The sequence below is a fragment of the Oratosquilla oratoria genome, chromosome 8 (genome assembly GCF_046742065.1).
Source record: "Oratosquilla oratoria isolate Oo_2021 chromosome 8, ASM4674206v1, whole genome shotgun sequence".
In the NCBI taxonomy this organism is placed as follows: domain Eukaryota; kingdom Metazoa; phylum Arthropoda; class Malacostraca; order Stomatopoda; family Squillidae; genus Oratosquilla; species Oratosquilla oratoria.
In genome coordinates this window covers 30,141,717-30,164,297 of record NC_134784.1, presented here as the reverse complement: position 1 = coordinate 30,164,297, position 22,581 = coordinate 30,141,717, and the positions used below count along the sequence as shown (strand labels likewise).

Here is a 22,581-nt window from a genome sequence, read left to right as displayed (position 1 = left end):
GACATTTTCTTGGGCATTCTCTTGAATTGAAAACCCTGTAAAATACGCTTGTTTTGATTTCTCTCGCGTAAGTCACGATCCAAAGAAGCTTGAAGGAGGCCGGAGCCAGAATAGAAGATACCTTAAGGAGAAATTAATTGTATTGTTATTATTGTCAGCGCTCGTCAAGATGAGTGAGACGAGTGCAGTAGTTGAAAAGTCACTCCGTTCAGTGTTTGGTTAGTAGAATAATTAAAGCTTAATGCCTTTGAGGTGTGCCTTCGTTATGACTTATGTTATCCAAAATTGTTTTCTGTTACTTATATCCTTACTTGGTATAATCTAGAACCTTTTACAGTAGTCAGGTACTATCATCAAGTGAAACTAGCCAGGACTGCTTGCAAAATTTTGTTATGATATCTTGGCGAAGTGAGTAAACCAAACTCCAAAGCCATCGATGATCGTTGGGATCTCTCAGAACTAGTTTCAAAATTGTTTCTATTTATCATGATATTTGAGAGTAACTCTGCACATCCAGACCGTGCGTATAATCATGATTATTGGCAATAATACTCTCACTGAAGTGATTTTAGACCAGTCCTTTTAAATGCAGCAGTTATTGCATACCTTTACCAGCACTAGAAAATAATGCAGGCCTGTCAACCAACACCGTTTGCTTTCTCACCCCTCGTGCTCACCTATGAACAAGTAGTGGGGAAATAAGAAGGAACTTTTTTTAGCGATCCCCAACTCTAAAGACTTGTCAGCCAGTACATTCGTCTTAGAATATTGGAATGTCTATTGTAACGGTCCTTGAATGTGGTGATCATCGGCGTGGTGCATATCTTTACCAGCACTAGAAAATAAATGGCAAAATAATGCAGGCCTGTCAACCAACACCATTTGCTTTCTCACCCCTCGTGCTCACCTATGAACAAGTAGTGGGGAAATAAGAAGGAACTTCTTTTAGCGATCCCCAACTCTAAAGACTTGTCAGCCAGTACATTAAAGTCTTAAAATATTGGAATGTCTATCGTAACGGTCCTTGAATGTGGTGATCATCGGTGTGGTGACTACACTCTCAGGGAGTGCATTCCAGTTGTCAATAATCTGGACAGCAAACCAATTCCATTTGATTGTTGTTCTCCAGTGGTCTGGTTTTTAAGTTTCAGCGAGTGCCCTCGTTAATTATTTGTGTTCCTCTTGAAAAACCTTGTATATGGAATGCCCTCATAGCTATGCATCAGCTTGAATGCCTCAATCATGTCCCCCCCCTGCACTGTCATTTCCTGAATTCAAATCTTTAGATTCATCGAATAAAAGGTATTATTCTAGTATCACATGAACACATTTTTTATTTTCGGTTTTGTATTTGAAAGATGTTATTGACTGTTTACATAAGGTTAGATTAGCATATGTTCATTATGCTAGGAGCTATTGGACAATGTTAATTTTGTGTTAAATATATGTGCTTGTATGATTTTAGTATTTTATAAAACAAAATTTTATCAAAACATCATGAAAATTTAGTCATGACTAGACCATATGTTCTGTTGGATGCAATGCTTTAGCGATAGCTCCTCTGAAACAATGGTTCTTTTCCTTGTCTAAAAAAGTGTTCACTTCTTTGATCTTTTTTTTTTTGTCTGAATATGTATGTTTCCCTTGCCTTCAATAGTCTTGCTGACTTTATGTTAATTTTACTGGTTCATGACATCTTTGTCAGTCCTGTTTTTAGAAAGTGTCACATTTGCTATTGTCTAGTCATGATGAATGGCACTAATTTTGTATGGTTCTGTTTCTCTTTTCTCCTATCATACTTAGTTTTGAATTCCATATGGTTTTAATTTGAGCTAAACAAACTTCAAAGCTATCCCATGAGTTGATGCATCTATTTAATAAACTGGTTCTTGACATTATTTATTTATTTATTTTATTTTTTCTTTATTTTTTTTTTCTTCCATGTCCTCATGACACTTCTGTCACACACCAAGAGATCTCTTTTATTTTTATTTCTTTCCTTTGATGACTAGACCACTACTATCAAGTCACTGCTTTCGATTCTTTCTTTAAATGATGACGTATCCACTGCTTTTAATCTTTCTATTTTTTTTTTTTTTTTTTTTTTTTTCTACAGGACTGGGAACCAACTTTATTTATTTATTTTTATATTCTCAAGTCTGTTTATATCCTTTGTTTGATAAGTAATACAGATATCCATTCAAAGGTTAGAATTTTCTTTATCAAAACTATTAAGATAGTTGGACAGATGTTTCAGGTTGTTATAAGTTTAGGGTTCTTGAATTTTTTATTTAACAAAATAATTGAAATTGACAGGTTAACTTTTAATGGACACATTTCTCACTTTTTTTTTTTTTAACCAGTGGGCAACATTCCATATGAAGCGACGGAGGAAAAGCTTCGGGACATATTTGGCCAGGTGGGGCCAGTGCTGTCTTTCAAGTAAGTAATATCCCAATTGATTACTTTTTGTTGTGGGACATCTAGCTCTCTTTGTTATTGCAGTTGTCTGATGCTGAAATAGAAATTTAATTTTATAGGTAAATTATAATGTTCAAGAGTTAAATTGACAGTTTGCATCGAGTTAACTTAACCCCTTCTATATGATGATGCTTATATAGATGTCATGATATGCAAATGGGTATATGAGGATGCCGGCATCATCGTCTTAATTATATTTATTTTATAGTTGTAGCTGATTGACTCCCATATTCTGTGAACTGAGTTGATCATATTTTTTGTGGTTATTAATATTCAGAGTAAAATAGAACTAATAATACAGCTATAACTATATTTTGTAATGAAAATCATCATACATCAGACAGCTGATACTGCCTGTGAGAATTTTACTTATATTGAAGAGGATAACAGTTTACATTGACTGAACTTGACAGTTTGATTTTATTAAAAATTTATGCTAACTTTTTCATTCAAACTCACTTTTTTGTATTAAACCTGTTTATATCAGTGTTCAATTTAATAGAGTGGGAGTGGATGCATGCCTTTGAATTGGCTACCTCCTTTAGCCCTTGGTATATTCAGTAAACCCTCAACATAACGGATCTTGATAGACCAGATATTGGATATAATGGACAAAGAATCTGAGCGGACATACTTTTGCTATAATGGATTTTCATCCATTATAGCGAGGGATCCTCAGTTATAACGGATCTTCAGATATAACGACAGACCCCTGTCCCCATATCGTCCGTTATATTGAGGGTTTACAGTAGTTTTTAATCCTACTAAATTCTAATATCGGATAAGCTTAGGGATATAATGGATCTGTCCAGTATTTCCATCGGATATAACAGATCCTTGGTTATAACAAATCTTCGGATATAAGGACAGACCCGTCCCCATGTTGTCCATTATATCGAGGGTTTACTGTAGGTAGATAGGTGTCAGTGGTGTGGCTTTTCAAGTCTATGGAAATAAAACACCACATAAGGACAAGTCTATTGAAATAAAACACCACATGAGGACGGAGCTTTTATTAGTATGATGTTTCAAGTACTTGCGGAGCCCTTACATGCCTAAGTGCCACCCCAGGACAAAGTTCTCCGTGACCCCCCACCCCTCCCCCATTACCTCTTCCTATCTCCGCCATCCCTTACAGCCTGTTTTAGCTGTTGGCTCGTGAAATAATTAAACAAATTTTAGGAATTTTATTTAATTCCCCTATTGCAGAAAGGATAAGGGGAAAATATTTCATATTCTCTTGATTCTAACGCAAAATTCGTATATTACGGTAAAATATTCAGGGCTCCTTTGACTTTTTATTATAATTATTTTGTCAGCATTGTGGGAGGTTTGTCCAAACTAGAATTGCCGCCCCAGGACATATGCCCCCCCCCCCCATGTGATCACCCTGAGTAGTTGAAGAAGCTATAGCAAGTGAAACGTTGTCCTGATAAAGGCTCCATCTTACATGGTGTTTATTTTGCTAGGCCTGTCGGCAACTGCCACTTTCATACAGCTTTTAGAGTGTATTTTAGCAAATGCTTGGTGTGTTTATACACATCAGAGGAGCACCAAGCACGTGTCTACTCCATAAATTTTCTCTGAATGGATGAGCTGTCTTCTTCAACCATTTGTGTCTTTGCTGTCTTCTTCAGATTTGTTTTTGCTAACGGCAGGTGGTACTCCACTGAAGGAGAACTAGGTATGAATTAAACGATAATAAAAAATATATATTAATGCTATGTTATTTATTTATTGATTATTTATTTTTTGAAATTACAGGCTCATGTATGACAGAGAGACTGGCAAACCAAAAGGTTATGGATTCTGTGAGTACAAAGATCAAGAAACTGCCTTGTCGGCAATGCGAAATCTCAACGGATTTGAGATTGGTGGCAGGCCACTTCGTGTGGACAATGCTTGTACTGAAAAATCAAGAATGGAAATGCAGAGTAAGTTACGTGTACCAAATTGTAATGTCAGGATTGTGTAGATCAGTGGTTCTCAAACTTTTCCATCTAATAGAACCCTTTCTCATTTGCTGGTACTCGGTGGAACCACCAATGACCCCGTCACCAAATATAGACGGACCAATGTACATAATTATTATTCATATACTTATATGTTCAGAGTTGTATATTTATAATGATATACATTCATAATGTTCCGCTGTTTGTTCCTGTCCCCTTTGGGTTACCGTTCCTAAGAAAAAGATTTTGACAGACTTAAAAAGATTTAAGACGAACCGTCACCAACATGCATATTATATAGTCGTACACCCGTACAGTCTCTCCCTCTCCTCAAATGCAATTTCATATTTCATTTTATTCATTCCTGTTCAAATAAATAAATAAATAGATATAATGTTTTGCCACGGAACCCTTGAAAGGTCTTCATGGAACACTGAGAACCACTGGTATAGATGAACATTGTCACTTTCAGTATATAAGCTGAAAAAAAATTAAGATTAGGGCTCTGATGATTATCAGATACTTAAGAAATTATGTATCGATGTTTTCTTTGCATGAAACTTATGCTCAGGCTCTATTTATATATGTAAGGGAGGCATTCAGGAAAATCATCGCATAATGTGAATTCATGTGTAGTGAATATTAAACCTGTGGGGAAAAGTTGTTCTTAGATGCATACTAAACGTAGATGAACAACAATTTATTCACATTTTCATACTATACAACAATGCCACAATGTGTGTTTATCTCTTTCTGCATCTGATGACCTTGTTATGAATTAAAATGTCTTTTATTGACATGTATTGACCCGTCATCCAGGAGGAGTCAAGATAAGAGGGAGGGAGGGGGTGAGTGGGAGTGGATTTTATGCCTTTGTTTTTTGGTTACCTCCCTTGTAAGGGGGAAATGGCCATTTGGTGTATGTATGTATGACCATTATCATCCAATGTGCATTGTCTTTGATTTGGATGATTTGGGTATGACATGCACCTATAGATAGATTCATGACAAGTCATCCAGTGTAACTGCACTCTTTCTTTTCCAAGGTTTAATGATGGGACCTATAGTGGAATCCCCATACGGCCCAGACGTGGACCCATCCAAAGCCCCCGAAGCAATTAGCAATGCCGTTGCTTCGCTGCCTCCGGAACAGATGTTTGAGCTCATGCGACAGATGAAACTTTGCGTTCGCAATAACCCGGCAGAGGCGAGAACTATGCTTATGAATAACCCACAGCTGGCATATGCTCTTCTGCAGGCTCAGGTAAGAGCTATTTTTAAGAGGAAATTTATGTATAAGATGGTTAGTTTGATTAAGATATTGCTTAGCTATTTGTCTTGCTGTATTACTTCTGACCTGGGGAATGGGCATGAGACCAGGATGACCCTTTATCCATGAAGCGCTAATATGAAAGGAAAACAACTAGGTGATTGAATGGAATTGGGTATGGGTGAACGCAAGCCTTTGCAGTCTACCTTCCTTGTAGAGGGGAAAGAAGGCCTTGGGATATAGATGTATAGCTAGGTCAGACATGATCATTTTGATTGAAATAGTTGTTTGGCACATGCGGTTGAGAGGCTTCCATTTTTTTTTTAATATTCTCCAATATTGGTAATAAGTACACACAATTATCAAGGACTTTTTCATCCTTACAAGGGAGGTAGCCAAAATCTAAAGACATAAATCCACTTCCGCCCATTTCATCCCCACACACTCATCTTCCATTCACCTCTTTTCTTGGCTCCTCCTGGATGACGGGTCATCCCTGGATCAGAAGCAATATAGCAAGACACAGCACATCCATAGCAAGGTTACTTCATTTAATTGGTGACCCCCCTCTCTGTCCCCTTATGCAGAAAAAGAGAAGACTGGGAGAAATCCATTTGGACTGTGTAAAAATATTCCCACATAACTCCCGAACCCTCCCCATCCCCCATCCACTCCCTTCCATGCATCACAGCATTGTTCATACACAACCATTCTCCACTCAGCCCATCTTCTGCCTTCTCCCTTCCTTCCTCAACAGACATCCCCATCTTTCTCAACATCCCTTTTACTTAATAATTCATCCATCTTATTCTTGGTCATCCCCTCATGTTCACTCCATCCACCTCTGCCCTCCACACTTCTTTTATTAATCTTTCTTCACTCATTCTTTCCATGTGTCCAAACCATCCCAATACTCTTTCATCAACACTATCTCCCAACTCTTTTTCCAACCCAGCTTTCCCTCCTCACCTCCTTGTTTCTCACCCTATCCAGCCAAGTAACCCCTACCATACTCCTCAGACATTTCATCTCGAACATGTTTAAACTCTTCCTCTTTTATGATTTATGTTTCTGCTCCATACAGTGCTGTCGGCACAATTACCCCTTAATACAATCTCTTAGCATCCATTCCCAAATGTCTACTTCTCATTACACTTTTTAGTCCCCCAAGGCATTCACTTGCTTCTCTCGGCCTACATTCTACCTCCACCTCCGCTCCTCCCTTTCCTGCCACATGCGACCCCAAGTATGTTAAGTTATCCAATTCCTCCAGTCTCTCCCTTAATACTCACTATCCGCTGCCATCCGCTCCCCTTGTATATCTCATCACCTTTCACCCACATTTATCTTCAACTTTCTCTTTCACACACCTTCTCAAACTCCGTCACTATATACATATAACAAGGGCTTTTTCCCCCTTACAAGGGAGGTAGCCAAAGTTAAAGGCATAAATCCACTCCCATCCATTTCATCCCCACATAATCCACTCCCATTCACCACCCCTACCTCCCGCTTTTCTTGGCTTCTCGTGGATGAATAGATAAGTCATTAGAATATCCAGTTGGATGATAAAAATTAAGTTGTTCCAATTTTAACTCATTTATGATCAACGTTTTTCTAATTTTTTTTTTTTTTTTTTTTTTTTTTTTTTTTAATATAAAAATGGAAAAACAAGTTGCATTGTTCTTTTTATAATTATACAGGTTGTTATGAGAATCATTGACCCCAAAACTGCTGTGCAAATTCTTCATCCAAGTCGGGACTCTCACGATGCCATCATGCCTCAAGCTCCAGCTCCCCAGCCGCCACCATCAGTGCCAACTCCCACCGCACCGCCTCCAACACTTAACGGAGGACCCACTTCAGGACCCCCTCCTCCGTCAAATCTACCCACACGATACCCGCAAGCCCCGGGGGGTGGTCCGACAAGTTACCCTCCACAGGGATTGCCTCCACAAGGATTACCGCCACAGGGAATACCGCCACAGGGAATACCACCGCAAGGTCCTCCTCCACCTGTGCCTCCTCCTGCAAGAGGGCCACCTTTCCCAGGTCAGAACTATGTTACATCTTTCCTACACATGATGCTATGCATCTTAGGAAAAATAGTTACTATTTTGTTGTGTGGGAGTGGGTATATGCCTTTTGACTTGGCTACCTCCCTTGTAAGGGGGAAAAAGCCTTTGGTAATATAGATATGTTTTGTTGGTAAACAGTGAAGATGTGAAAAAGTAAACAATCAGAAAGATAAAATGGTTCTTGATATAGCCATCTGTGAAGAAAATTACAGTTGATTCTTGAATAATGTGAGAGTTAAATTCCTGGGGAGGCTATGTGATTCAAAATTGTATTACTTATATATATTTTTTCATTATAATGTGAACAAAAATATATATACATATACCAAGGCTTTTTCCCCCTTTCAAGGGAGATAGCCAAAAAGAAAAAGGCACAAAATCATTCCCACCCATTCCATCCCTAAATACACTCCACTCCCCACCCTCCCTCTTATCTTAGCACCTCCTGGATGAAAAATATATATATAACTGCTTAAATGAGAAAGAAAAGGAGTTCAGGAAGAAGCTGAGAGAGGAGTGGGAGGGAGTGAAAGAGCAGAACTAGGAGTGGAGATGGTTCAAGGAGGGAGTCATAAGGTGTGCAAAGATGGTGTGTGGAACAAAGAGGACAGGAGGAAATAGAAGAAAGGGTAGTGAGTGGTGGGATGAAGAAGCAAAGAAGGTTGTAGAAGAGAAGCGAGCTTTCACAGATTAAAATAGGACGAGGGAATCATGAGAGGTGCAAAGAAAAGATAAGGGAAGTTAAGCATAAGATAAAGGAAGCAAAGAAGAGAGCAGATGTGAAATGGGGTAAGAGGATGACAGAAAATTTTGAAAGTAATAAAAAAAATGTTTTGGAAAGAAATTAAGAGAGGAAGAGGTGAATCAAGTAGAGAAGAAAAGGTAAAAGGTGCAGATGGAGAGATGATAATGGAAGAGAAGGCAGTAAGAGGAAGATGGGCAGAGTATTTTAGAGAGTTGCTAAATGTGAAGGAGGATAGGGAGGGAAAGGTAGTTGCAGTGGGAAGCACTATGAAAATGAGTGATAAATGAGGAAAATGGAGGAGAAATAAGAAAAGATGAGGTGAAAATAGTTATTAAAATTATGAGAACAGGTAAGGCACCTGGGTTTTGCAGAATTTCTAAAAAAAAAAAAGGGAGGTACAGTAGACTGGCTGGTGAGGTATAATGTTTGTGTAAAAGAGGGTAGAGTGCTAGAAGACTGGAAGAGTGCCTGTATAGTTCCACTTTACAAGGGAAAAGTGGAGAAGTGTGAGTGTAGTAGTTTCAGATGGATCAGTTTGTGTAGATAGGAAGGCTTATGGGAGGGTTTTGATTGAGAGGATTAGGAGAGGAACAGAGGGAATAATTAGTGAAGAACTGTGTGGGTTTAGGACAGGTAGGGGTTGTATCGATCAGATTTTTGTGGTAAGGCAGATATGTGAGAAAGCGTTAAGAAAAAGAAAGGATTTTTTGGGGCTTTTATGGACTTGGAAAAGGCTTATGACAGGGTAGACAGGAAAGCACTGTGGGAGGTATTGCAGATATCTGGGATAGGGGCAAATCTGTCAAGAGCAGTAGAGTTTTTACAAGAGCAGAGCCCGTGTTAGAATTAGAAATGGGGGGGGAAAAAGCCCTTGGTATATGTATGTATGTATGTACTTGTAATGATCACAGAAATACTGATGATGAAAAGTGGTAGTAATGATAATGATAACAGTAATGACTGTAACTAGTTAAAAGAACTGTGAAATAAGAATAATATGGACTACCATATTATAGATATATCATTAGAGGTTTGTGTGGTTCTTCATGTGTGTGTGTGTGATGGTTTTCGTATGGCCAGTATCGGGTATTCATGTTCTACATGTATACTCTGTATTAGGAGGAGACTTCGATATGCGCCAGCTGGCGAACTCTTCAGATCCTAGAGGACCACCCCCAAGTGGAGATCAAGATTTGCGTATGCCGCCACACAGTATGTCTGGACCTCTTCCCCCACTGGACCCGCGGGCAAGAGACAACTACGGAAACATGCACCCAGGGCATCAAGACTATGATGCAAGGTAACGGAACATAATTCCTAGTTTTGCTTTGCCGAGAGACATTTGGAATCTAATTTTGTTCTTGTTCAACGTGGGAATAAGGCTTTTGCTCAGCAGTTGTTAGAAGTCATGAAATTGGGCAGTGGTTTTTGGTGAGGGTCAGTTTCAGTTGTGTCAACAAAGTACCAGTTTGTTGAGACATTGTGACGAGTTGATGAAGGTGGAAAAAGAAGTCATGGGATTAGTTCAGAGTTTTTGAGTTTATTCCTGACCAGTTTCGCCTCTGAAGAAGCATAGAGCGAAACCGGTCAGGAATAAACTAAAAAAAAATCAAAACTAGACCCGTGACTTCTTTTTCCACCTTCATCAAAGTACCAGTTTATAGATATGGGTGAAGGTTAAACTAATTACAGTGACAGAATATGTTCATAGGCCTCTCCTTAAGATAAAGATTCCTTGGTTTGTGTTGGCTTTCAAATATTATAAAGAGGCCCTTGGTCAATAGATAGATACATGTATATATAAAATTGTTTTGGAAATGTTAAGTGTATGATATCAATTTTTGAAGAACTTTTGTATTTGATGGCATGTGGGACCCCTTCCTCCCTCTTGGCAGGAATGATCTAGAAATAAGAATATTGTATTGGAATACATGGATAAAATGGAGAGGAGACATGGCTGTTTGTGAGTGCATGTATCCCTGAGAGTGAGAAAGGAGGAGAGAGGAGTATGGGGATGAATTGAACGACTGTGTGGAGAGTTTGGAAAAGATATGAATGTTATGGTGTGAAGGATCTGAATGCTGTAGTAGATGAGCCAGTGGATGGAGTAGTGCAGAGTTATGGCTTGTCAGGAATGTGAGATGAGAGGAAATGGAGGAAAGATGAAAGGGTCATGTGAGCTGGAGGGATATTTTTCTCGTCTGTTACATAAATATAGGAACCTCGCTGGCTGAGCAGGTTAGGGCGTCGTTCCTTGTGGCAAAGGTCAAGGGGATGGTGGTTCGAATCTTGCCACCGGCGAAGTTAAACCAAGGGCATGGTTCATTAAATTCCACGCTACAAAGTCTTCTGTAAGGGGCACCATCCTAGTCTTCCAGTAGGGGGGGAGTTTATGACATTAAATCACATCATCACATAAATACTTTTGAGTGGACGAGGAGGGTGGATGGGTCACCATATAAAGAAGTGGGGGTAAACCAGCTGAAGGTGTTAGGTCCTAATGGGAGCACTGTGTCTCTGGTCACATTGCCTTTGACCTGAGCAGTGTGGCCGGGGACAGGGATGACCCTTTATCTATGAGGAGCCGAGATGAGAGGAGAGTTATATGCTTTGACTTGGCCATCCTCATCTTATAATGGAGGAAAAGGGCATTTGTCAAAGGGAATGTATGTATATCAAATATTAATGCATGCTGGTTACTGCATATTTATGTTACATCAATAGATGTTTTTATTGCATCAATGTGACTTACTATTTCTGCCATGTCTAACTTGAATTTTTTGTTCCATTTTTGAAGTCGCCCATCCAAGGAAGGAGATAATAACAACAGGTAGTGATCTTTTTGCTTTTGCAGTACCAAGTAATCTTTGTTTGGTTCATAGTAACCCAGATTGAGTAGATAATACCAGTATTTATATATTTTCTTGAGGTTGAGTAGATTTGCCTTTGAAAAAGAAAAATTTGAGAATCAAATAATCTAATATTCATCTGCAATCCTTTAGCAGGCTTGTGTTGAATGCCCTTGATATCTGTGTAAAGAAGTATAATTGGAGTTCTTTTGTCACTTACAGATATGGGCGCGACCCAAGGGCCGACTACGACAACCGAGACCATCGAGACCCGCGTTACAGAGAGCCGCCACCACCAGCTAGGGACCCCAGGGATAACTATCCAAGGGAGGCAAGGGATACAAGGTATGACTTGGATGGTAATGAGAAGAAAGGTGTACACCAGGATTAAGTAATAATATTATTACATACATACACCAATGGCTCCCCCCCCCCCATACAAGGGAGGTAGCCAAAAAACAAAGGCATAAAATCCACTCCCACCCATTTCATCCCCACATACTCTACTCCCATTCACCCTCTTATCTTGGCTTCTCCTGGATGATGGGTCATCCCTGCATCTCGCCCTTTGCCCTGGGTCAGAAGCAGTGTCACAAGACAGCACATCCACAACATGTCCACTTCATTTAACCTAATGCAGAAAATTAAGACTGAAAAAATCCTTTCCAGTTGCATCAAAATAACATTCACACATACTCCCTCTCCCCCATCCCCCACCCACTCTCTTCCATGCATCACATCATCCATACACAACCATTCTCCACTTGCCCCTATCTTCTGCCTTCCTTCCTTCAGATATTCCCCTTTTTACCTCATCCCTCTCATTCTTGGTCACCCCTTCATGTTCACTCCTTCCACACCTTTTAATAGTCTTTCTTCACTCATTCTTTCCATGTGCCTGAACCATCCCAATACTTTCATCAGCCCTGTCTCCCAACTCCCATAGACAGTCAGACAAAACTCATAATACATAATCTCAAGCACTCATCTGCCTGTAGCCCTGATAACATAAGCAACATCCACCTAAAACACATTGGACCACAAGGTATACATGCACTCACAAACATTGCAAACTACAGCTATTCACACAACACTATACCTGACATCTGGAAGCATGGTAAAATAATCACCATTCCAAAACCGAACAAAGACCCAACAATCCCAACATCGCACCGCCCAATCACACTTCTCTGCACCCCCTCTAAAGTCATTGAACGTCTAATACTTAAACTTGTCACACCACATATTCCCCTTGCTGACTCACAACACGGTTTTAGGCCACTACACTCCACAAACACTCTTCTGATAAACCTCACACAAAGAATTTTAGATGGCATCAATTCAGATAGGCCCCACCACAGAACACTTCTCATAACATTAGACATTAGTAAAGCTTTTGATGCTATCCCCCGCCACAACCTAACAAATAAAATATATAACAGACATGCACAATAACACCAAAAGATGGCTGGCCAATTATCTGGCAGGTAGGAATGCTTACGTATCATATAATGGCCAATCATCGCACATCAGAAACATTAAGAATGGAGTACCACAGGGCTCAGTTCTATCCCCCACACTATTTAATCTATACATGCATGACTTACCCACACCAGACAACTCAGAAATACAAATCTCTTCCTACGCAGACGACATAACAATCACATGCACACATCGTAACACTGACAAAGCTGCAGAAATAATCCAGCCATACCTTGATACACTCAACACATGGTTCATCACAAACAGACTCAAAATAGCTCCAACCAAATCTACAGCAACACTTCTCACCAACTGGACAATAGAACACAAATACATACCTCATCTCTACATCAACAACACACTAATACCACACACAAACACACCGAAAATTCTTGGTGTAACATATGATACATCCATGTCTTTCAAACAACACATCACAAACATAAAAAACAAATGCACACCTAGACTTAACGCACTTAAGTCAATCACTGGAATGACATTTGGACAAAACAAAGAAACTAATATAACAATATACAAACAATGCATATGCTCAGTGTTGAATTATGCGAGTCCTACATGGGCTCCTAATCTCAGTGAGACACACCACAACACCCTTCAAATCATACAAAACAAAGCCCTAAAAACAATTACAGGCTGCACAAATACAACACCAACAGACCATTTACACCATGAAACAAGTCCTCAAAGTCAAGGACCACCTCGACATGAGAGGCACTCAAACACTTGCCGCAGCCACCACAAACACATCACACCCGCTACACTACATAGCAGAACACCCACACACACCAAAAAACATTAAAACACCACCCAAAGACCTTTGTTACACACAAATACTCTCTTCTCTTCCTCCACAACCACCAAATACCAGCCTCCGGAAACATATTCATAATCATATCACTCACCGCTCCATTAACACACTGCTGCATGCCAGACCCCCTGATATCCACCCTTCTGAATCCTCGCTCCCACGAAAGGACAGAGTCCACTTGGCCAGACTGCGGTGCGGCCACCACCCAGCACTTCTAAGCTACCAGAAGAGGCTGGATGACCACATTGTGAACAGCTGCCCAGGATGTAACACTTCATCCCATACCATACAACACATAATGGAAGACTGCATTATACACCATCATGCACGCAAACAACACAACATACACTCTATAAAGGATTTGTGGGAAAACCCAGTTTCGGCTGTAGCATTCCTTGGGGAGACGGGACTGCTTGGACAGACAGTCTAGGGAACGACAACAACAACAACAACTCCCTCTCCACCCCCACTCTCCTCATTTTTCACTCCATTCAACCTAGTAATATTATTACCTGAAAGAAACAGGTGGTGGATAGGAGTGGGTGCATGCCTTGACTGGCTACCTCTCTTATAAGGGGAAAGAAGCCCATGGCATGTAGATTACATGAAATTTCACTGAATAGAAACACAGTCCTACAGTGGCTGGTAAGTGTTGTCAGGTCTTCCCATAGATCTTAGAGTATGTGAGAAGCTGAAATTAAATGTGGGCAAAAGTAAGGTGTTGAGAGGTACAAGGGTGAGTGGCAGTGGATTAGGAAGAGAGTTTAAAGGGTAGGAAGCTGAAAAAAGAGGAGTATTTAGGGTCACATATAGCAGGGGATGGAGGAATGAGGGTGGAAGTAAATTATATAGTAAGGGAAGTAAATGTTTGGGAGGAATTGAAAAAGAATGTCATGAGAAATAGAAATGTGGTGACAAATGCAAAGAGAACTACATGGGAGTGGGTGTCTATAGCACTGCATGGAGCAGACCTGGAATTTGAAGAATGCATTTGGGCTCTGCTGTGATGCTGGGTGTTGCTGCATTGCCTCTGACCAAAGCCGTTTAACAGTGGACAGGAATGGCCTTTTATTCACGAAGAACTAAAATGTGGAGGATAGCAAATGTGTTTTGGGATTAGGGGGAAAGGGTCCTTTGGCACATGTATGTCTGTACACATTTCTTCATTTATCTTCCAGAGAGAGAGATCCCAGAAGTTATCGTGACCCAAGAGACCCAAGAGGTAGTGATCCACGAGATCAGCGGGGCGGTGACCGGGACTACAGAAACGATCCAAGAGAGTCGAGAGATCCCAGGGACGCCCGGGACCCAAGAAGTAGAGTTTATAATCAGGATAAAGACTTCAGAGGCAGTGAGTGTGGGTCACGCTGCAGCGTTGCGTTTCCCATTTATCTTTTGTAATTAATTCTTTTTCTTCATGTTTTTTTGGGCCAATACTCATAATTTTCTTTGCAATATTTTATTTTTATTTATTCATTTCTTTAATTAGGTGGAAGCCCCGGCCAGATGGGAGCACCCACACAACCGCCACCAACAAGAGGACCCGTACCTCCTCCTGCAGCAACTGCTGCTGATGCTGCTGCCGCCGTCAGTGCAAGCAGTCTTCCGTCACTTGCAGGACAAGATCAAGAGAAGGCAAGTCTAAAGGAAATTTTCTTTTATCCAGTGGAAATAGGAAAACAATGACTTGCAACCAAGTCATGCAGTTTTTGCCATTTACAGATACTGGATATATTTTTTATTTAAAAACAGTTTGATTATACATACATTTATTGATAAAAACATACTTTGATTCATACATAATTTCAATGGTTAAATATATTTCACAAAAATAACTTGAGCTTACGAGTTAAATTCAGGAGGGCAGCAACTTTTAATTATAGAATTTATAGACACCAATCATTAATGGATATTAACATTTCTATTAAACAGGCCAGCCTGATAATGCAGGTATTGCAGCTGTCAGATGAACAGATTCAGATGCTCTCTCCAGAACAGCGAGCATCCATTATGCAGCTAAAGGAGCAAATTCATCGGTCACAGCAATAAGGAACAGTTGCGGAGTAAACGCGGGGTTGATTATGATAAGACTAGCTGTAGTTGTCATTTATATGAACATTTTGAATGTGTGTTGAAGCAACATTTACAAAACATTTTGTTTAGTTGTACATGTAACAGAAACCTGCAGTATGCCAGTCACTAGTAAGATAGTAAAGCCAAAACAGTCTTATTGTCAAGTGTCGGAAAGTAATTTAATGGTTCCAGGGGTGACGGGGCAGTTTCCTTAGTACAAAAGAACATGAGAGCAAACTGCATACTGTATGTAAACAAACAGGTTCTTATCTCCAAAAACCGACACTATTGCTTTGTTTTTCAAAGTATCAAATGTTCAGAATGCAGGTGAAGTGCAGAAAGTTGACCTCCACTCGCTAGTGACTGGGAGAGGCATCAGACAAAACTTATTTTGTATACAAGAGATGAAGAAAATACTTCCATCATGTCTTGTTTTCCCTCTCTCAGGGGTTAAGAACCCTCATATGTTGAGTTATGTGTGGGACCTATTTTTATGGGTCGCTGAATGGTCTCACTCAAGTCTGACAGAAAAGATTATGCACTCAAACCTTGATTTAACTAATTACACGGTGGCCATACTGGTCCATTACTACCAAATATACATCAATGAAGTAGAATGCAGTAAATATTATACACTTGGTAAAGTATGCATGGAAATACATACTGAATGAAAAATATAAAATTCAGCATAGGATTGTTGAATTATTGTATTTGTTAATTCTACAACAATGAAAGATTTAATAAGGATTACAAATTCCTAAAGTCAGCAGACAACTGTGCCAAGCAGCAGATACATAGTTTCCTAATACGGACAGTCCATTAAATTTGAAATCTGTTAAATCAAAGTTTGAGTATACATTTTGTACATAATGCTTTTTTGTAGAACTCAAGATTTTATTTTTCTGTGGGTCACCCTATAGAATCATTAGGGAGTATGTAAGCAGCGTTGATTTCTCACATCAGCTTCATACATCATTAAATTAAGATATACACATCTTTTATTTGATTATTCACCTTGCTTTGGATGCGTCACTCTCTACCATCACGATATGTGCAGAGGCTAATATAGCAGAAGGTACCTTCCCCTTTATAAGGGGACGAGGCATAGCCAGGACACATGCCCACCCTTCATCCAAATTGGGGAACTGACAGAATGATAAAGTTGAGCCAATAGTTTAGAAGCTATGTTACAGGTACTCCTTGGACCAGGCATACGTTATTTGTACATGTTAAGTTTAAAATATCTCTACTCCTAAATGAACAATACTTTTGTACTAATGCAGTTCATCATGAACCTGCCCTTTATCCCTTCTATTATATGACCCTCTTAATTCCCATGGTGGTGGGGGAATTCTGCTAGTATTTCTCGTACCTGTTGTAAAAGGTGATTAAGTGGGACATACAGAGACTGGAGGTCTTGCAATGTATTTCTACAAAAGGTTATAGCACAAGAGAGCCTGGTAGGATGACTCCAATCAAGGTCATAAAAAGCTAATAATACATACATATACCAAGGCTTTTTCCCCCTTACAAGGGAGGTAGCCAAAAAGGCATAAAATCATTCCCACCCATTCCATCCCTAAATACACTCCACTCCCCTCCACCCTCCCTCCCATCTTAGCACCTCCTGGATAACAGGTCATCCCTGCACCCTGTCCACTGCCCTGGGTCAGAGGCAGTGTCGCAAGGCAAAAGCTAATAATACAAAAATAATAATAACAGGAACTATGTGTTGTACTATTCTAACTTTTTCTATGTTGCTGGCTGAAAGTGGGAGAAGGCAAGCAGCTGCTGATTGTCAGCTCATTTGTTACAAAAAGTACAAGAAATACAGTTGAAGCTGACAGAAAGATCATGGACCCAGTTTGGGGAACAAATGTCAGCCCCTCTGGGTTGCACTTCCTGATGGAGGCGAGAGTCGATTCAGTCATCCCTTTATAAGTGGAAAAGGCTTTAGTTCACATCTTGTTCTTTAATATATCTTTTTTATAACAACTGTCTTCCCCTATCTTTAATCCTCTTCATGATCTTGGCATCAGCTGCATATGTGGAGCTTGTACCTCTTCCATCATGTCATTTACAGAGATAAAAGATCACAAGCGCCAGTACTAATTCTTATTGGACTGCTTGTCATTGCCCTTTGTACTGACTTCTTATAATTCATTACTGTTCTTGTGTACTGATTTTTCAGGAAACTCTGTATCCAATCAACTTGCTTTCAAGTTCTCCAAAATCTTGGGTGGTCTTATGTAAGGACCTCTTGCAGTACATAACTGCTTGAGTAAACATTTAAGAGGTTGGATGCACAAGATTCTTCCGTTTTAAAACTGCCAAAACATTCCCATCTTCAAGGTACTTAAAATACCTTTTAAAAATATCTCAATTTCGCTATCACACTCGTCAAGAAAACTATTCTATGGTTAAAGTAGTTTCTCATTTCCTCCATTGTGAATTGATACTATGTTAGCCTTTATCCAATCCAGTGACATCATCCTTTCCTTAATACACAAGGGACTAATGACATGTATTTGCTTGTGGTGGTCCTTTGTGATGGACAATGGAGCTGCCCATTTTCAAAATCCGTCAACCACTTTGTCTCCATTAGGAGGTGCAACACTAGAAGGGTTGTCACTCAGCCTCAGGACTTGGCCCAAGATATCTCGGAACGAGTGACTTCTCTCCTCTTCCTACCACTAGCATCAACACAGACAGCAGTTCAAAGTTTCCTTCCAGGGAGTTCTGGGGACTTGCTAGTCAATGCAGGGATGCAGACTTTCTATTTAGTGAGACTAAGGACTGACTGATTAAATATCCAAGAAAATTACATTAATCTTGTCCACCTGTTGTTCCCTGCATTCCTTAGTACCCAATTTGGGTATTCCACCAGGCCCTTGAGCTTTCTCACATACATCCAGTGTTTCCAATAGGTTACCTACTACCTTCACTTCCTGTGTTTACATCTTTTAATCTACCATGGCTGTTCACATCTAAATCACTTAATATACCACTGCTAAGGCCACAAATGGTATGATTTCATAAATGAAAACATCCTCCTGAGTGAAAACTTCATTAAATTCTACAGGAAACCATCTCCACAGCTTAAAGGTAAAATAGCATCTCAAGCCTATCTTGATTATACAAATTTGTAATTTATTCTACTTATCTGATTTTATTGATCTGAGGGAAACCCCTACACACAAAAAAGATATATACTTTAATAAAAGATAAGGCACAAGTTTTTCTTTGTGAAACCGTATTTTCATTAACAATGAAGAACTGCCTCAATCTAATAAATGAAAGTTTATAAACAGTGTAACATACAACACCCATTCTGTAAACACTATTCATATGGTGTTTACATTTCAAGTAGTTAAAAGCTGATTACAATATCACTCCCAGCCAAAGAAACTTAACTATTTGTCTTAGTCACGACCATGCGCTTTCAGATACATTATCTAACCGAGTGATTCTCAATCTGTTTACTCACAGATCTCTCACTCAAGCAGTGTTCTTCATTAACTTGGTTTTTGGTCCACGAACCCAAAGTTGAACATCACTTTTCTAAACTGATCCTGTTCACCACTTACATAAGCAACAGGGCTTTGATGATCCGTTTTTCATTATTGTTGATATTTCTATATAGCTACACACAAAAACAATGGCTTATGGAGCTAGTGAAAGGTTAACTTCAGCACTTGTTTTACTCTCACCACAGCCTTAATGATTTTATTAAGCAGAATGGTGCTCCTATGGTAAAACAAAGGTTATATATATATATATATATATATATATATATATAGTACTACATCTCATTAACGGACTAAAAGGGGGATAACGGTGTCCATTGATGTGAATAATCCGTTGATTTGGAGTGGTTTTTGGGTGGCATAGTGATTGCACAGCACTAAACAACAGCACCAAAAACACAGCGAAAACACCGCAAACACAGCTAATTAACGTCTGTTAATGAGAGATAGTACTGTATATATATATATATGTATATATACACCAAGGGATTGCCCCTTATGAGGGAGGTAGCCAAATCAAAAGCACACACCCATTCCCGTCCATTCTACTCCCATCCACCACCCTTGTTTATCCCTGTCTCCTGCCCACAGCCTGGGGCGGGAGCAATACAGCAAGAAGTACTGTTTTTTTTTAATATAGCAAATGCCAAACCATTTTGTTCATCTGCGTGGAACCCCTTCACCAACAAGCATGTTAAACTGTCACAACACCTATCCCGATGGTTTCACATTGATACTCCCAACTACTTGCCTTTGGGGACAATGCATCCAAAGAGGTAAGACAATTTAAAGAAGGACTATGTTTCTTAGGAGTGGGAGTGGCTTCTATGCCCTTTTCTTTTTGGCTACCCCCCATGTAGGGGAAAAAAACCTTTGATACATGTATGTGTGTATGTTTCTTAGGGCTCAATGTACTTGCCAATTCACCATTAACTTTAACTGGTTGAAAATCACGAACTTTAAGTGATTGAAAATTAACTACAAAGTCTTTCATTGTGATGGGAACCTCCCTGAAAGTATCAGAATCACTGTATGGGAGGACTTCATCTTCTATCTCTGTGCACACGGAAGATGAGGTTTGATCTTGCTTCTCACATCTGACTGGATTACCAACTACAGGAAGACTCTTTTTGGGGATTATTTTTTCAACAGATACTAGAGAAGCTAAACATGGTTGTGACAAACCAGGGCTTATATTTTTCACTATAACAGACTGGAATGGTATATTGACATTTGAAGTTCTAATACCATACTTAGCAAATTCTTTAATGGGCACCTTCAAAACAAAAGGACCACTACCTACTATAAATGAGGTATGAGTTACGTCAATGACAAATCCAGTATATCTACCATGAAGTTGGGGTTGACTGCATGACACAGGAGCTGAACTACAATTCCTGGTAATACTAAGAGCATAATCATATGTCTGGTTGGTTTTGTAAACAAGGTTTAGAGAATATAATTGTCCACTTCTCTCTCTCCAAGGGGGATTATATTTGTTTAACTTAATATCATCCTCAGAAATAGCACCCTTTGTAGTAACTACATCCTTTTCTGATTTATGTATACTTTTAAAATGAAAGAGAGAAGGCTCTTTCTTTTCTTTAGGAAAATGTCCTTGCCACTCTACTGTGGTGACATTGCTGCTGAAGTTGGAGTCCTCTGGTACAGTAGCACAGCATGATAACCTGAAAAAAATAAAGTACCTTGAATGCCATTGTAATGGTATAATCATTACATACATAACCACCCATTCACGGGGACCAATGACATATACCTGCTTGTAGCAGAGCTGCCCAGTTTCAAAAACTATCAACCTATTTACCTCTACCAAGCTCTGTATTAACTTCATCTGTATTTATTACACCTTTTCACCCATAGAGCTGACAACAGCCAACTGTTCCCCTCCTACAATGTTCAACCAGTGATAGTGAACCATACATACATATACCAAAGGCTTTCATCCCCCTTACACAGGAGGTAGCCAAAAAACAAAGGCACAGAAACCACTCCCACCCATTCCTTCCCCTACATACTCCACTCCCCTCTACCCTCTTCCCTCCCTCTTATCTTGGCACCTCCTGGATAATGGGCCATCTCTGCATCTTGTCCATTAATACAACATGGCCAACAGTCCAAAGTTTCTTCTTGGAGAGATCTATGGATTACCCAGAGGACTGTTGCCAGCAACTGTGGGGTCACAGTGAACCCCAAACTATTACCCACACACACACACACACATGAATATAAATATATTTAGTCTCATTTCCCTTCATGGGACTTGCCAGCCACCTATGAAACTTTTAACTTCAGAGATAAAATAAATTTCATTGTCATCTAGAGAATCTGAAACTATGACTACCTTTTCTCACTGTCTGTGCCTTCCCCTCCTCCTTCAACAATTGTTATATCATATTTTTGTTCCAATATTCTTTTATAAAAGAATATCAGAACATAAATATGATATGAACACTTAAAATATGAATAATGCCATTGTTGGACATAGATATACGATATAGGCCACAATGCTGACTGGAATAATTCTAAGATTATTAGATATGAAAACCATACTATGAAATGTAGATGTTTTGCATCTGCTTTTATATCTCTCATTGATAATATAAATAAAAAAATGGATTTTTTACAATAAATAAACCTTTAGCAATTTTAATAACAAAGTAACAAGCAATTTACACAAATTGTGTTTACACCCGTTTCATGTTTGTTTCTCCCCGCAAGCTCGGGTTATAGGAGTCAGATGTTTGTCCACTATGTTATTTCTGAAGAAGCCCTGCTGGGCAAAATGTTAAATACATTGGATCCCATACTCTGCATTTGGCTTCTCTCCTACAGTTGTATACAGTATTGTTTTCAGTTGCTTAGTTGTTAATATATGGTAGGTTAATGAAAGAAAATACTAATTATAGAGTATGCTTATTAACTCATAATAGGCATCTGCTAGATGTGGTCGTAAGTACGTAAATATCTTTCATCCTTAATTAATTTATAAAACTTCCACAAATGCCTTAGCTGCAGGCACATCACTGCTAGCAGCCTCACCTTTCGACAACACATGGTGAACCTGGTAACGCTCTCGAAAGTGATGAAACCAGCCAGCACTCGCTATGAATTCATGTGAAGCGTATTCTTCACCTGCACGTTCTTTCAACATGCGAAATTAACTTGTAGCCTTACTTTGCACTGCTTGCAACATCACTTTCACATTTCTTTGCCTATTATCTTCCAACCACTTGTATAGCAACTTTTCCATCTCTGCCATAACTGTCGTACGCGA

The 22,581-nt window shown here is 39.4% G+C and overlaps 2 protein-coding genes across 3 annotated transcripts in view; one reads left to right on the top strand and one right to left on the bottom strand.

Annotated features, from left to right (window-relative positions):
• Positions 1–45: 45 nt before the first annotated feature.
• Positions 46–16,753, top strand: CstF64 (cleavage stimulation factor subunit 2 CstF64). 2 transcript variants are annotated; one of them, XM_076189088.1, is made up of 11 exons: positions 46–218; positions 2,364–2,442; positions 4,246–4,415; positions 5,480–5,697; positions 7,407–7,755; positions 9,646–9,826; positions 11,324–11,356; positions 11,598–11,720; positions 14,865–15,037; positions 15,176–15,321; positions 15,619–16,753. In XM_076189088.1, the coding sequence occupies exons 1-11, from the start codon at positions 170–172 to the stop codon at positions 15,733–15,735; spliced, it is 1,638 nt and encodes a 545-aa protein (XP_076045203.1). In that variant the 5' UTR covers positions 46–169; the 3' UTR covers positions 15,736–16,753. The 2 variants fall into 2 exon arrangements, with proteins under 2 accessions (XP_076045203.1, XP_076045201.1); XM_076189086.1 differs by having other exon boundaries at positions 14,865–15,043.
• A 1,010-nt stretch (positions 16,754–17,763) lies between these two features.
• LOC143027669 (uncharacterized) overlaps positions 17,764–22,581 on the bottom strand; it is a gene marked incomplete in the record, with an annotated part of 8,039 nt that continues 3,221 nt past the window's right edge. Inside the window, 1 exon segment of the mRNA XM_076189089.1 lies at positions 17,764–20,976. Coding sequence (XP_076045204.1) covers positions 19,981–20,976 — 996 coding nt within the window.

Bases quoted from the DNA above. Each gene is read 5' to 3' on its own strand.
- CstF64 (XM_076189086.1), top strand. From the start codon at position 170: ATGAGTGAGACGAGTGCAGTAGTTGAAAAGTCACTCCGTTCAGTGTTT. The intron at 2,443-4,245 runs GTAAGTAATATC...TTGAAATTACAG, and splicing joins GGGCCAGTGCTGTCTTTCAA to GCTCATGTATGACAGAGAGA. The intron at 15,044-15,175 runs GTGGGTCACGCT...TTCTTTAATTAG, and splicing joins AGACTTCAGAGGCAGTGAGT to GTGGAAGCCCCGGCCAGATG.